Source organism: Melanerpes formicivorus, unplaced genomic scaffold, assembly GCF_026170545.1.
Source record: "Melanerpes formicivorus ecotype bairdi unplaced genomic scaffold, bMelFor1.0.p_v2 SCAF_71, whole genome shotgun sequence".
NCBI classification, from domain to species: Eukaryota; Metazoa; Chordata; class Aves; order Piciformes; family Picidae; genus Melanerpes; species Melanerpes formicivorus.
Window position 1 is genome coordinate 3342024 of NW_027142423.1, and position 12835 is coordinate 3354858.

General features: G+C 41.1%; 1 protein-coding gene across 14 annotated transcripts in view; it reads left to right on the forward strand.

The window, feature by feature from the left end:
- Positions 1-12835, forward strand: part of TRPS1 (transcriptional repressor GATA binding 1) — a 211719-nt gene that overhangs the window by 192299 nt on the left and 6585 nt on the right. For all 14 annotated transcript variants that reach the window (XM_068163241.1, XM_068163248.1, XM_068163251.1 and 11 more), the window contains one exon: positions 7591-7713. In XM_068163241.1, the coding sequence (XP_068019342.1) occupies positions 7591-7713 (123 nt within the window). The remainder of the gene's footprint in view (positions 1-7590; positions 7714-12835) is intronic.

Below are 12835 nucleotides of genomic sequence, written 5' to 3' on the forward strand. Positions count from 1 at the left end.
CTTTTACAATGTATGTTTTGCTACATGAAGTTCTGTTGAATTAATAACTGGAAGTTCATTATATTTTAAAATACTTCCAGTACAGCTGTGAGTGTAATGGTGCTTCTATATGTTACAGAGTGTGAAACCATGTAAACTAGTAGGTCATCTTTTTAAAATCTAAAGCAAATTTGATGAAAAAGAAGGGCTCAGTTCTGTCAAGACACCTGAATTACTTACTAGGGTTTTCCCTGATGGTTTATTGCTTAGAAGAAAGCATGGTTAAGAATTCCTTCTTTCAATGAAATAGTGGTAACCAGTGAAAAATCATTTAAGGAGTTAAAAAAGAAATAGGCATTTGGGCTTGGTGATGTGCATACCAAGTTTCAGACTTGTTCAATTTGAAATGGTCAAGATAGGAAACCATAAAAAAATTGAGTAAATACTCTGCATATCAGGGGTTGTTATGAAATTACATGCTTTCAGCATGGTTCTTACTGAGGAAAAACTGTTAGTAGAGAGATCTGCAAGACATGTTCAGTGAATAATTGCAAACTTTCATAGCTTAGCTACATAAAAATAATAATCCACTTGTTTCTTTGCTACTACTAAAACACTAAAATGTGTGCTTTTTTTGTCCTCCCCAGAGGAAAGCCACTATGACTGTAGACTTGTCAGAAAGCTATCTGAAAAACTTGAATTCCCTTCTGTCCCCTGCCACCACCCCCTGTTACCCCCACCCCCAGTTTTGGCCAATCTCCAAATTATAAACAGCTGAACTGATTTTAAAAAAGAGTTTTCAGTACCAGGAAAAAAAAAAATACTTGACAAAAACATGCACCAAGTTTCAGGCCAATGTGACTTGAGACAACTGTGATACTAAACATTCAGGCCTAGGAAATGGAATAGATGTAGAGACAGCTTCTCGGCTGCACTGGCCCCCTCAGAATTTGGGATGGCAATGTAGTGATTATAAGGCTCCAGGTGATTAAAGCTTTATGTGATAGATTGATATTTTAGAATAGAATAGAATAGAATAGAATAGAATAGAATAAACCAGGTTGGAAGAGACCTTCAAGATCATCGCGTCCAACCTATCACCCAACACCACCCAATCAACTAACCCATGGCACCAAGCACCCTGTCAAGTCTCCTCCTGAACACCTCCAGTGACGGCGACTCCACCACCTCCCCAGGCAGCCCATTCCAATGGGCAATCACTCTTTCTGTGTAAAACTTCCTCCTGACCTCCAGCCTGAACTTCCCCTGGCGCAGCCTGAGACTGTGTCCTCTTGTTCTGGTGCTGGCTGCCTGGGAGAAGAGACCAACCTCTGCCTGTTTACAACCTCCCTTCAGGTAGTTGTAGAGAGCAATAAGGTCACCCCTGAGTCTCCTCCTCTCCAGGCTAAGCAGCCCCAGCTCCCTCAGTCTCTCCTCATAGGGCTTGTGTTCCAAGCCCCTCACTAACTTCGTTGCCCTTCTGTGGACTCGCTCCAGCAAGTCAACATCCTTCCTAAACTGAGGGGCCCAGAACTGGACACAGTACTCGAGGTGTGGCCTAACCAGTGCAGTGTACAGGGGCAGAATGACCTCCCTGCTCCTGCTGGCCACACTGTTCTTAATGCAGGCCAGGATGCCATTGGCCCTCTTGGCTGCCTGGGCACACTGCAGGCTCATGTTCATCCTACCATCAACCAGCACCCCCAGGTCCCTCTCTGCCTGGCTGCTCTCCAGCCACTCTGACCCCAGCCTGTAGCACTGCATGGGGTTGTTGTGGCCAATGTGCAGAACCCGGCACTTGGATGCGTTAAATCTCATGCCGTTGGACTCTGCCCATCTGTCCAGCCTGTCGAGGTCTCTCTGCAGAGCCTCTCTACCCTCTAGCAGATCAACACCTGCCCCCAGCTTGGTGTCATCAGCAAATTTACTGATGATGGACTCAATGCCCTCATCCAGATCATCAATAAAGATGTTAAAGAGGATGGGGCCCAGCACTGATCCCTGGGGGACTCCGCTACTGACTGGCTGCCAGCTGGATGTGACACCATTCACCACCACTCTCTGGGTTCGGCCATCCAGCCAGTTCCTAACCCAGCTCAGAGTGCTGCTGTCCAAGCCATGGGCTGACAGCTTGGCCAGGAGTTTGCTATGGGGGACTGTGTCAAAGGCCTTGCTGAGGTCCAGGTAAACTACATCCACAGGCCTCCCCACATCCACCAGGCGGGTCACCTGATCATAGAAGGAGATCAGGTTGGTCAGGCAGGACCTGCCCTTCCTAAATCCATGTTGGCTGAGCCTGATCCCTTGGCCATCCTGTAAGTGTTGTGTTATTGCACTCAGGATGACCTGTTCCATGATCTTGCCTGGCACTGAGGTCAGGCTGACAGGCCTGTAATTCCCTGGCTCATCCAACCGGCCCTTCTTATGGATGGGCACCACGTTGGCCAGCTTCCAGTCCTCTGGAACCTCGCCAGTGAGCCAGGACTGCTGAAAAATGATGGAGAGTGGCTTGGCCAGCTCCTCTGACAACTCCCTCAGCACCCTAGGATGGATCCCATCTGGTCCCATGGACTTGTGGGGATCCAGGCGGCTGAGCAGATCACCAACTACCCCATTTTGGAACAGTGGAAAACTATGCTGCTCCCTGGCTCCTTCTGCCAGCTCTGCAGGCCAGCTGTCTGGAAGACATTCTGTCCTGCTGGTAAAAATTGAGGCAAAGAAGGTGTTAAGTATCTCTGCCTTTTCCTCATCCCTTATCACAACGTTCCCCTCCGTGTCCACCAAGGAGTGGAGGTTGTCTCTGCCCTTCCTCTTACTATTAATGTATTTATAGAAGGACTTTTTGTTGTCCTTCACAGCAGAGGCCAGACTAAGCTCCAAATGCGCTTTTGCCTCCCTAATTTTCTTCCTGCAAGACCTAGCAACATCCTTAAATTTTTCACGGGTTGCCTCACCTTTCTTCCAAAGGTGATACACCCTCTTTTTTTCCCTTAGTTCCATTAGAAGTTCTTTAACCATCCAGGCTGGCCGTCTGCCCCGGTGGCTCATCTTCCGGCACATTGGCACAGCCTGTCCCTGAGCCTTCAACAGTTCTTCCTTGAAGTAGGACCAGCTCTCCTGGACCCCTTTGTTTTTAAGGGCTTTATCCCAAGGAACCCTCTGAATTAGTTCCTTGAGTAGCCTGAAGTCCGCCCTCCGGAAATCCAGAGTGGAGGTCTTCTTGCTACCCTTCCTAGCTTGACCAAATAATGAGAATTCAATTATCTCGTGGTCACTGGCCCCTAAGCACCCTCCGACCACCACATCACCCACCAACCCTTCCCTATTGGTGAAGAGGAGGTCAAGCATAGCCTTGCCCCTGGTAGGCTCTCGCAGCACCTGGGATAAGAAGCTGTCCTCCATGCATTCTAAGAACCTCCTAGATTGCCACTTCTCTGCTATGTTAAGATCCCAGCAGATATCAGGCAAGTTGAAGTCACCCATGAGAACAAGGTCAGGCGATCTTGAGACAGCCTTAAGCTGCCTATAGAATGACTCATCAACATCCTTCTCCTGGTTGGGTGGTCTATAACAGGCTCCAACCAGGATGTCAGCCCTGTTGGCCTTCCCTCTAATTCTTACCCACAGGCACTCAACCCGATCATCCCTAATCTCCGTCTCAATGGCATCTAGTGCCTCCCTGACATACAGGGCCACCCCTCCACCCCTTCTTCCTTGCCTGTCTCTCCTGAAGAGCCTGTAGCCATCAATTGCAGCACTCCAGTCATGTGAGTCGTCCCACCACGTCTCTGTGATGGCAACTACATCATAACTTTCCTGCTGCAGCAAGGCTTCCAGCTCCTCTTGTTTGTTGCCCATGCTTCGTGCATTAGTGTACATGCACTTCAGCCGGGCTGCTGGTTTCACCTCTGGCTCTGGCTTATCACCCCCAGACCCCAGCCTGGGGGGACTGGTTTCAACCCCTTCCCCCTTCGAAACTAGTTTTAGTTATTTAGACCCTCTTGGCTTATTCCCATGATGTACATAAAAGTCTCATGGGTAGCTCCAGTTAGTGCTAGCTGTATAGATCACAGACTGAAACCTCTTTATCTCTGGGTCAAACCCTCCCATGTCAAATTATGTAAACTTACCTTTTCTGTGCTGGTCTTAGGAGATTAACTATGATAAATATGTGTTCACATTACAAGGAAAAAAAAACTCATAACATATTTCTAGAAAATGATGGCCAGGGTGGTATTTAGCAGAGCACTTGGGCACATGGTTGGGTTTTTTGGAGGCTGGGAACTACAGGTGTTGCACAGACTCTGCTGGATTGGAGCTCAGGTGCCTGTTCTGTTGTGAGACTACCTGGAAAACCAGCAATATTGGCCACGATTATTGACTGGTACAGACACTGGGTTTGCAAAGCTGAACAGGCTCATGAAGAAAAAGAAACATCCCTGAAAGTGGAAGTATCATCACTAATTAACACTTAACATTTAAAAAAATAGGTAATTTCTGTCAGCCAATAACTTTTCTAAAACTTGGTAAGAAAGTGTATTTAAGATCATCTTTGGAGGTCCCTTTCCAACCCCTACCAGTATGTGATTCTGTGGCAAGAGGACTATAGGCACAGTAGACTTTTTGAAACAGCCTCCATGTCTTTGGAGAAGTAGGTCCATTCTTTGGTTAGTGGGATCTGGGAGTCAAGAATATTTAGTCCAGTTCTGCCACAGTCCTATTTCACCATTCTATATCCATTCTAAAGCTGTGTGTCTCCACTATAAAAAGATGCTAGGTAACAAAACCGCTCCGCAAAGTAACAGCACTGAAGTTTTTCCAGAGATGATACAATTCTTTGTTTATTGTTATGTGTAATCTATGGTGGAACAATTAGGTAGGGGAACAATCAAATTATTGTTGATTATCCTGTAAAGTCCTTTAAAAAATACAGAAATAGGAGAAGCTAAAGAGAGACAAAATGCAACAATTAGAACAGCATGTAAGATGAATTTACACACTTTGCATTGAGTTTAGGGGAGGATGTTTAGATTGGCTGCTTTCAAATTTCAAATGGACAAACAGTCTGTAGGTACTAAATAAGCACATGTATAGGTGCTGGGTATTATGTAGATTGTTGTCAGCTGTAGTCATTGTGCTATTTCGTTGCAACTAATGTCTACTTTGAATCAGATCTTTCTTTAAAAAAGAGAGAGAAATTGAATGATTTTTGTCAATATTGTGAAGATAAATCAGTTCCACAGCCTTCAATGAAGATCCCAGTGTTATTACACCCTCTGTTGTCCTTCAAATGTGTAAATGCAGCATATAAATTAGACCCCTCTCTATATTTTAGAAGTCTTCCATGACTTTGTTTAGAGTATTTCCCAACCTCAAGGAACCCAAACAGAAATGAATGGGTGGAAAGACTGACTCAAATTAAAACTCCCCTTGGTTGATACACCGCAGCAAGAAGCCATAAGCCGGCAGACAAAAGTAGGAATGGAAAGGACAGTTCTGCAGTTGTATCTGAATCCTGGCTATATACAGTCATTTCCACTTGGAAACTTCTCACTCTGAGTAGACCAAATTTGGGTTAGCTTAGTGAAGCTTTTATTGTACTCTTAAGGAAAATATTTCAGCAGCCAGGTAAAGTTGTGCAAGGATATGCAACCGCAAAAAGAATTGGGAGCTTTGGTGTACGTGTGAGCACACCTTCCCAGAGTGAGCTATACCCCATACACAGCTAGTTAGATGTTTGCTGAAGGACACCAACTACTATTTAGTTCTCCCCCTTAGTAAACAGAGAAAAACACAATCTGCTACTGCTTCTTATTTAAGAGACAAAGTAGGGGATGATGTAAGGAAGTGAGAGAGATTATTATCTTGACGACAATCTTGATTTTATTGTATCACTTTAAAGTAGCACAACCTGCTCTGCTGATGAAATTGTGTTCTTGGTTTAAAAGGGCAATTGTTAGCCTGACTTTGTGCTCACTAAAAACATTTCTCCAATCTTGTTAAATTATTGCACTTAATTTCAGATTTTTATGACTCTGCAGCTTACCAGCCCTCCTTTCTTTACATTTCATTCATTTTCCGTGTATTGATGATTAATGGAGGATGTCGGACGTTAGAGTGAGCAGGCATCAGCAAATGCAAGATCATAATTAGTTTAGCTGACGAGGGCCTCTGATAGCACTTGCATCTGGATGGAAAAATTACCCTATAGGGAACTGGCTGCTCACCAGGTCTTTTTAGTGATACATTGTGAAACACCCGATGAATCAAATGCCCTTTCAATGCCAAGAAAGTGTTCCAGTCCTGAAGCCAAAATTATGTCTACAGAAAGCTTTCCATTTCAAATGTATCAGAGTACAATTATAACCATTGTATTTTTTTGGCATGAGTGCCAGTCTTCTACAGTATGGAGTAAAGTTAAATAAATTACTAAAATTTTGTGAAACCCTGCAATTTTTGCTTGTAGTGTTAATAATTTTTAATTGATAATAAAATTCATCTTCACCCAGGCTGTTTTTCCCTGTTCTCACCCATTCATATCTTAGGTGGTGAAAGTTTCATATTGATTTTTTTTTTTCATTCGCAAAAAAAAGCAGCAGAGTTGAAACTCAGATTTTCTTTTCAGCAAAAGAGTTGCATTTCCTCCTTATTAGTATTTGTGCCCACAAACACAGCCTGACTTCTCCTGAAATGAGAAGTTCAGTGGAATCATTACTCCATAGAAAGAATTTAACAAGCCGTACTCATAAACGTGTCTACTTCTAAATATTCCTTGATCGTGATGGAAGCTGATGAATGCACAGCTCAGCTGGGTTAAAAATCAATTTGCAGTTAGGCAAGTTGGACAGGGCCTTTCTTTTCCTAACTGAAGGAAAATAAATAAATCTATCTATTGATGCAAGAGCTTTCTGAGGTTTTGGGTGAATTTTGAAAGAGATCTCATGAAGAATATTGTACTTCTATTTGTTTGGCAGGGGTTTCTCCTTCTTCATAGTAGGCTGTGGGAAATAGATGGTAGCTTATACTGATCTCAGAAGCAGGAGAGAGAAAAAAATGGAACTGAATATCCTGCATGCAATTAATGAAGTATAATCTCTGTTAAAGGAATTAGTGTGACACAGATACAAAATGTAATTAATTGAAATGGTGATTTTTCAGAATTCTTCCTACTGATCACACTTTAAAGTCAAGCAAACGAAAAAGAAATAATCTGTTGTGAAATGTGGTGAGCACACCAGGAAAAGTTTACAGAATGTTCTCTGTCAGCTTCCAGAAGGGTTTTTCAGAATTTGCTGTTTAGAAACCATCATTAAATGCACAAAACCTGAAGTTCAAAAAGTTAAAGCTGTTATTCTGAAAAGGCTTTGGTGTTTCACACACCTCATCCATCACTCTAGGGTTAATTATAATGAAAATCAGTGGTGCCTATTAAGCACAATTGAACCTGACCTCATTATGGGCAGTGTGGTTTTATACTGTCATTGTTGCCAGTCTAGAGACAAAACTCCTGTGTTGATTTGTCCTAACTCCACAGCTCATGTGACTCACCTCTGACCTGCTTTTTTTTTTCCTGCTTTTTAAAATTTTTTTTCTTTTTCTTCCCTGTTTCAGAGACGTAGAGGCTCGGGTGTTTTTTGTGCCAATTGCCTGACCACAAAGACCTCTCTCTGGCGAAAGAATGCAAATGGTGGATATGTATGCAATGCGTGTGGCCTCTACCAGAAGCTTCACTCGGTAGGAAGAACTTACTGGTTTGTTCAGAAAAAAAAAAAAAGGGGGGTGGGGGGGGTTATACAGCTAAGCTGGGCAGCTGTGGTCTTGTCTGGTTGTGTGATTAGTACCACTCCCTGGCCTGCAGTTAATTTCCTAACAGGGTTTTGCAGTATGGTCACTCTGGGATCAGATGTGATTCATTATGAAGCAGGCTGAGATGCTGTGGGTAGACGTGTTTGAGATCACCAGTGATGCATTTAATTATTTTGTTACAAAATAAGGGGGAAATTATATCTTTTCTGGGAATTCCATTTAAGAGCATACAATATGTTATGATGAAAGCTATCTAAGTTCAAGAGCCTTCATGTTCTTTATAATGAAACAACAAAAAAAGTTCTTAAAGTTCAATGTCATAGCTACATCAAAAATATCCCTTGCTCTACTTTATATATTCTTTCCCCTCTTTCACCCTCTTTATTCTTGACAGTAAATTTTCTGGAGATACAGGGTGGAGGGGTTTTTCATTCTTTTTTCTACAGTTTTTACAGTCTACTGGAGGATTCTGAAATAACTCCACAAGGAAGTTACTCATTTGATGACACTAATCACTTGATGAGGGGAGGATTCAACATCCCTGGGATCAGGCAGAGAATAAGTAATAGTCATGGACTGTCTTTATTGCTTGTCATCTTATTGACATTTGACTTGATCCTGAAAGATGTTGAATGCTCTGGTCCAGGCCCAGGAAAGCTATGCTTAAGTGTTTCCTTGGGTCAGTGCCAAAATGCTTAGAATCTTTCATGTTAGGATCCACTAGTTAAATATATCCCCTGGTATCTTTAATAGAAGCACGTGAAGGAGTCTGGTGACCAAGATTTTATTTTAATTAATTAGTTTTTACAGTACTCCCATGAGGTTAAGATTTTATTTCAGTAATTTTTACAGTGTTCCCCTGGGGTTGAAGAGTGTTACTGTTTTTCAGAAATAGAAAATGAGGTGGCCTGTAGGAGTTTGCCAAGGCAACACAACAATTGAAGATTAGAGCCCAAGTGAGAAATCTTTGTTGTGGCTGTAAATGCATAGTTTTTAAAAACTTGGTTCAGGAAAAAAAGAAAAAAAAAGGGCCACTTGCAAAACTATATTTCTAATACATTAAGACTTCTAAGTGCCTATGCCTATTTCTCTTTATATCTGAGGCATAAGCTTCTAAATCAGTTGTTTTAAATTCAGTGAATTTTACCCCTGATCTTGTGTACAGGCCACATAGCAAACATATTCACTCAAGTCTCTGTCCAGTCAGCCCACTTAATAAAAGAGTTGGCAGTTTTTGCAAGCATCATGACTGCTTTCAGCACTCTGAAAGGCTAACTCTGTTTGTCATCTGAGGTCAGTAACTGTTTTTAAGCTCCAGAGCAGCTCAGCCAGTCAGATAGCATCTAACCTGGAGAAGATGGACTACTGCATGATCTCTGGGTAGCATCTTAGCTGAGTCTTACTGGAAGTATCACCTTCCTGGAGATCTCTCAAACTTAAAATACCTGATTTAAAAAAAAAAAAATATCTGGGCTGAGCATCCACAAAGATGGCCAGTTATTTTTAGAACTTCCATTCACACTCCCCATTTTCCCTTTTTCCAGTGTACTTCTCTAAACTATAGTGTTGAACCTTACCATGACCGTGGTAAGGTCCAACATAGCTTATGGTAATCAACATACCTTATGGTAATCAACATAGCTTATTGAATAGCTAAAAGCTACAAGGATCAGTTTTGAATTCAAACACACAGCTCAGATAATTCTTACCAACCAGTAGGAACAAACTAATGTGCTTCCAACAATAATTAGCAATACAATGTCAAACTTTATGCATATGGAAAGCAAATAGCTGACACTGTCTTTTAGCTGCACTGTTCAAGCATGGCAGTAAGCTGTCATTCAGTAGACATTTGACATTAATATCTTCCAACTGAACTCTGACCAACCAAACACAAAAATTTAATTAAGCCTCCACTCTGCTGTGGTACAATGGCAACTCCATTGTAAGTTGGAAGTCTGAAATAAGCAGACAAATCTATCCTTTGGGACACCTTATGAGACAGTCCCATGCAAAAGGATGGTCTTTAGACTGACACCAGAAAGAGGAGAGTTTCCTCTATCTGTTTGCCTGTCTGTCTCTTCACTAAAAACTACAGTAAGTGTTTGTCATATATGTCTCTGAATTAAGGAGTCTGTGATGATGTGGTTACTAGGTAATGCCTGAAACTATCCAGTGCTATCCTGTTAAACTAAATTATGCTGCACAGCTGAGTATAATTCACTTGTAGTAAGTTTACATACTTCACAAGGTACCTTTTGATTGGATTATCACTATCTAGAACTTCATTAACTCAAGAATGTACATAGTACACTTAATTGTAAGGTTCTCTTGCATTTAATAAGAAAAGAAATCTGTCAGATACTACTAGGTAGTAGTGACTGACAAATGTCACATGGTAGTGAATTCTGCTGTAAGTCACAGTTTTTCCATTTCTGTGGTACCCTTGAATAATTTTTCAGTGTGTTTTCAAAAATGTTCCATCTATCTAGGGGTTATTTACATTAAACTTGACAGCTTTTCACATTTATCTCCTCTAATACAAACAATTCTGTTAATAAGTGTGTTACAATATTCCAATAGTAAATTAGTCAAATAGTTTAGTGGGGGGGAAAAAATGCAGTTCGCTGCAAACATTTACACAATGTTCACATGTCCTGACAGAGAAAGGTGTATGCCTTGTCTCCCCAGAATCATGAATTTTGACTATTGTTGTGGTGCAGTTCCTCATTTTTTAGTAGTTCTAACTTGATTGTGGAAACTAACATTTTGTTCCATAGTGATTCCTTTGCCACATCCTTGGACTACTTCAGTGAGGATTTACAGCATGTTATTCTAGGATTATACATACATGATCTTTTAGTGGAGAGATCACTCCAATTTCCCATGGCATCTAAGAAGTCTAATCACAATAATTTAATGACCTAGTTGTTGAATTTCATGAGGTTTTAATTTATTGTTTTAAAGTTACTCATATATTTGAGGTAGGAAGATTTCAAGTTGATAAAGTGAAGGCAAATAGAATCTTTGCGATCTCCATCAGTATATTATGTACAACATATTATTAAGCTTCTGATAGAGAGCATTTTAAACTTAAAGCTCTGGTAATGTTTTCACTATCTCCTAAATGTAATGCCCCACTGAAAGTCAAGAGGAAAGCTTAATTTTTTTCTGTCTGTTTTACTTGCAACTAAATGCAGAATTTCCATCTGAAAGTGGGAGCTGCTTTACTGAATAAGTCTGTTTTAATCAGCTAAAGGCAATTCATTTGCATGCTGAAGACTTTTTAAGTTAGACCTACAACCTTTACCTCCTGATAGCATGTAACTTCGAAGAGCCAAAGCTGCAAATGTATTAGAGGATCTTCAGTCACAGGTATGAAGGTGGGTTCTTTAACTACTTCCACAATAAGACTTCATACCTGTGGCATGAAGAGTAAGACTAGAAGTATCTCCAAACTATTGAAAGGTTATTGAGAAACCACATGAAGAAGGTCTGTATTCTATATATGAAAGTTTAATAAGATCATCATCGACAGTAAGATCTCACACAGCATTGTCAGCATGACAGTGTTACAATTGCCATAAAAAGGTGAGGAGATTACACCAAGCTTGTAATAAACAGTGTGTGCTTATGCATATTAATTGGCTATTGATTCTGCAAACTATTTACATAGAATTTACATAGCAAACTCAGCTTTGATCTGTTTGAGGAGGCTGGTTTGAGTGCTGGGGTTTTTTTTGTGCTGAGTTTCTATTTTGCTTATTCAAAATCTAAATCAAAGTTTATATTTCTTCTGATCAGAGTTTTAATAGGAAATAAAATCTTGACAAGTAGCTGCACTGCCCAAAATGTAGTTACCTAATAAGAATAAGCTGACTTCAGGAAAATAAGTAGGTGTAAGAGGAGAGGAAAATGGCAAGTCAAGAGAGAAACTAGAGCTCTACAAATAATAGAGCAAGCACTTTTCCAGTTCTGGAAGTTATTTTTATATGAATTCAAAGTTATGAATATACATAAATTATGTTACATTCAAGGTACAAATTGTTTTGGATGGTGACTATATGTGAAAATTTAATCTGCACTTTCAAACAATATATTAAAGAAATTTCCCACTAAACTTCCCACTAAAGAAATTTTCCCACTAAAGTGGAATACTGATTATGTCTGCTTTTAGATGAGACAAATGACAAGTGCCAGGACACCACACTGAATGGCTTGTAGGTAGTTTTGGTTGCTCTAACGTTTGCCCATTACAGCAATACACACTGGTGTTACAGCACCATCTTTCATCCACATACCACTGCCTTTCTGTTGAGGCACCTTTCAGAGAGGCCTACCTGATGTCTTTCCTTGTCCTGTCTTTCTTGCTTCTTGCAGAAGTATTTTCAGTTCTCTAAAGAGGCCATCTCCCCTGACCTGGTGTCAGAAGTAGCAGATGGAAACAGAAGCCCTCACTTGTTTCTTGCCTCTCACTCTTCCGTGATGCTTTTTTCTTTACAGATTCTTTTTTCTGTCCTTCAGAGGATACCTTCTCTCCCTCATGACTTAGGAGCACAACATCAGTAACATTTAGAAAGAAATACATTAGGAATGAAGGAAGGGGAGTTGGTAACAAAGTCCTGGTGGAACTTTTGATACATAGGATAAGTTTCCCTAGGCTTTCTTCTCCATCATTCTTAGTCCCTTTCCAGCCACCATCATCCCACTCACCACCACAGTGGACCTGCAGCCTTTTTGCTAGGTGACAGCAATGTTGGTCAACAAACTCTGTATTCCCTTGCATTTTCTGTCTGTGTCAAGGAGGGGTGGGTATCAAGGTAAGTGTTACTCAGTTCTTATCATAGTGAGATCTGTGCAATCCCTTTCCCAGTGGACACTCTGGTGATGGTCCATAGAATAATGCTAGTGAATAGTGGGAGGTACATACCTCCCACCTTATGCCCAGCTGTCAGCATTCAGCACATGTACCCCACAACTTCCCATCAGTAAGGGGCAATAAAAGCTTTGACAGCCTGGATGCTTAATGCCTTTTTACATAAACAGGTAC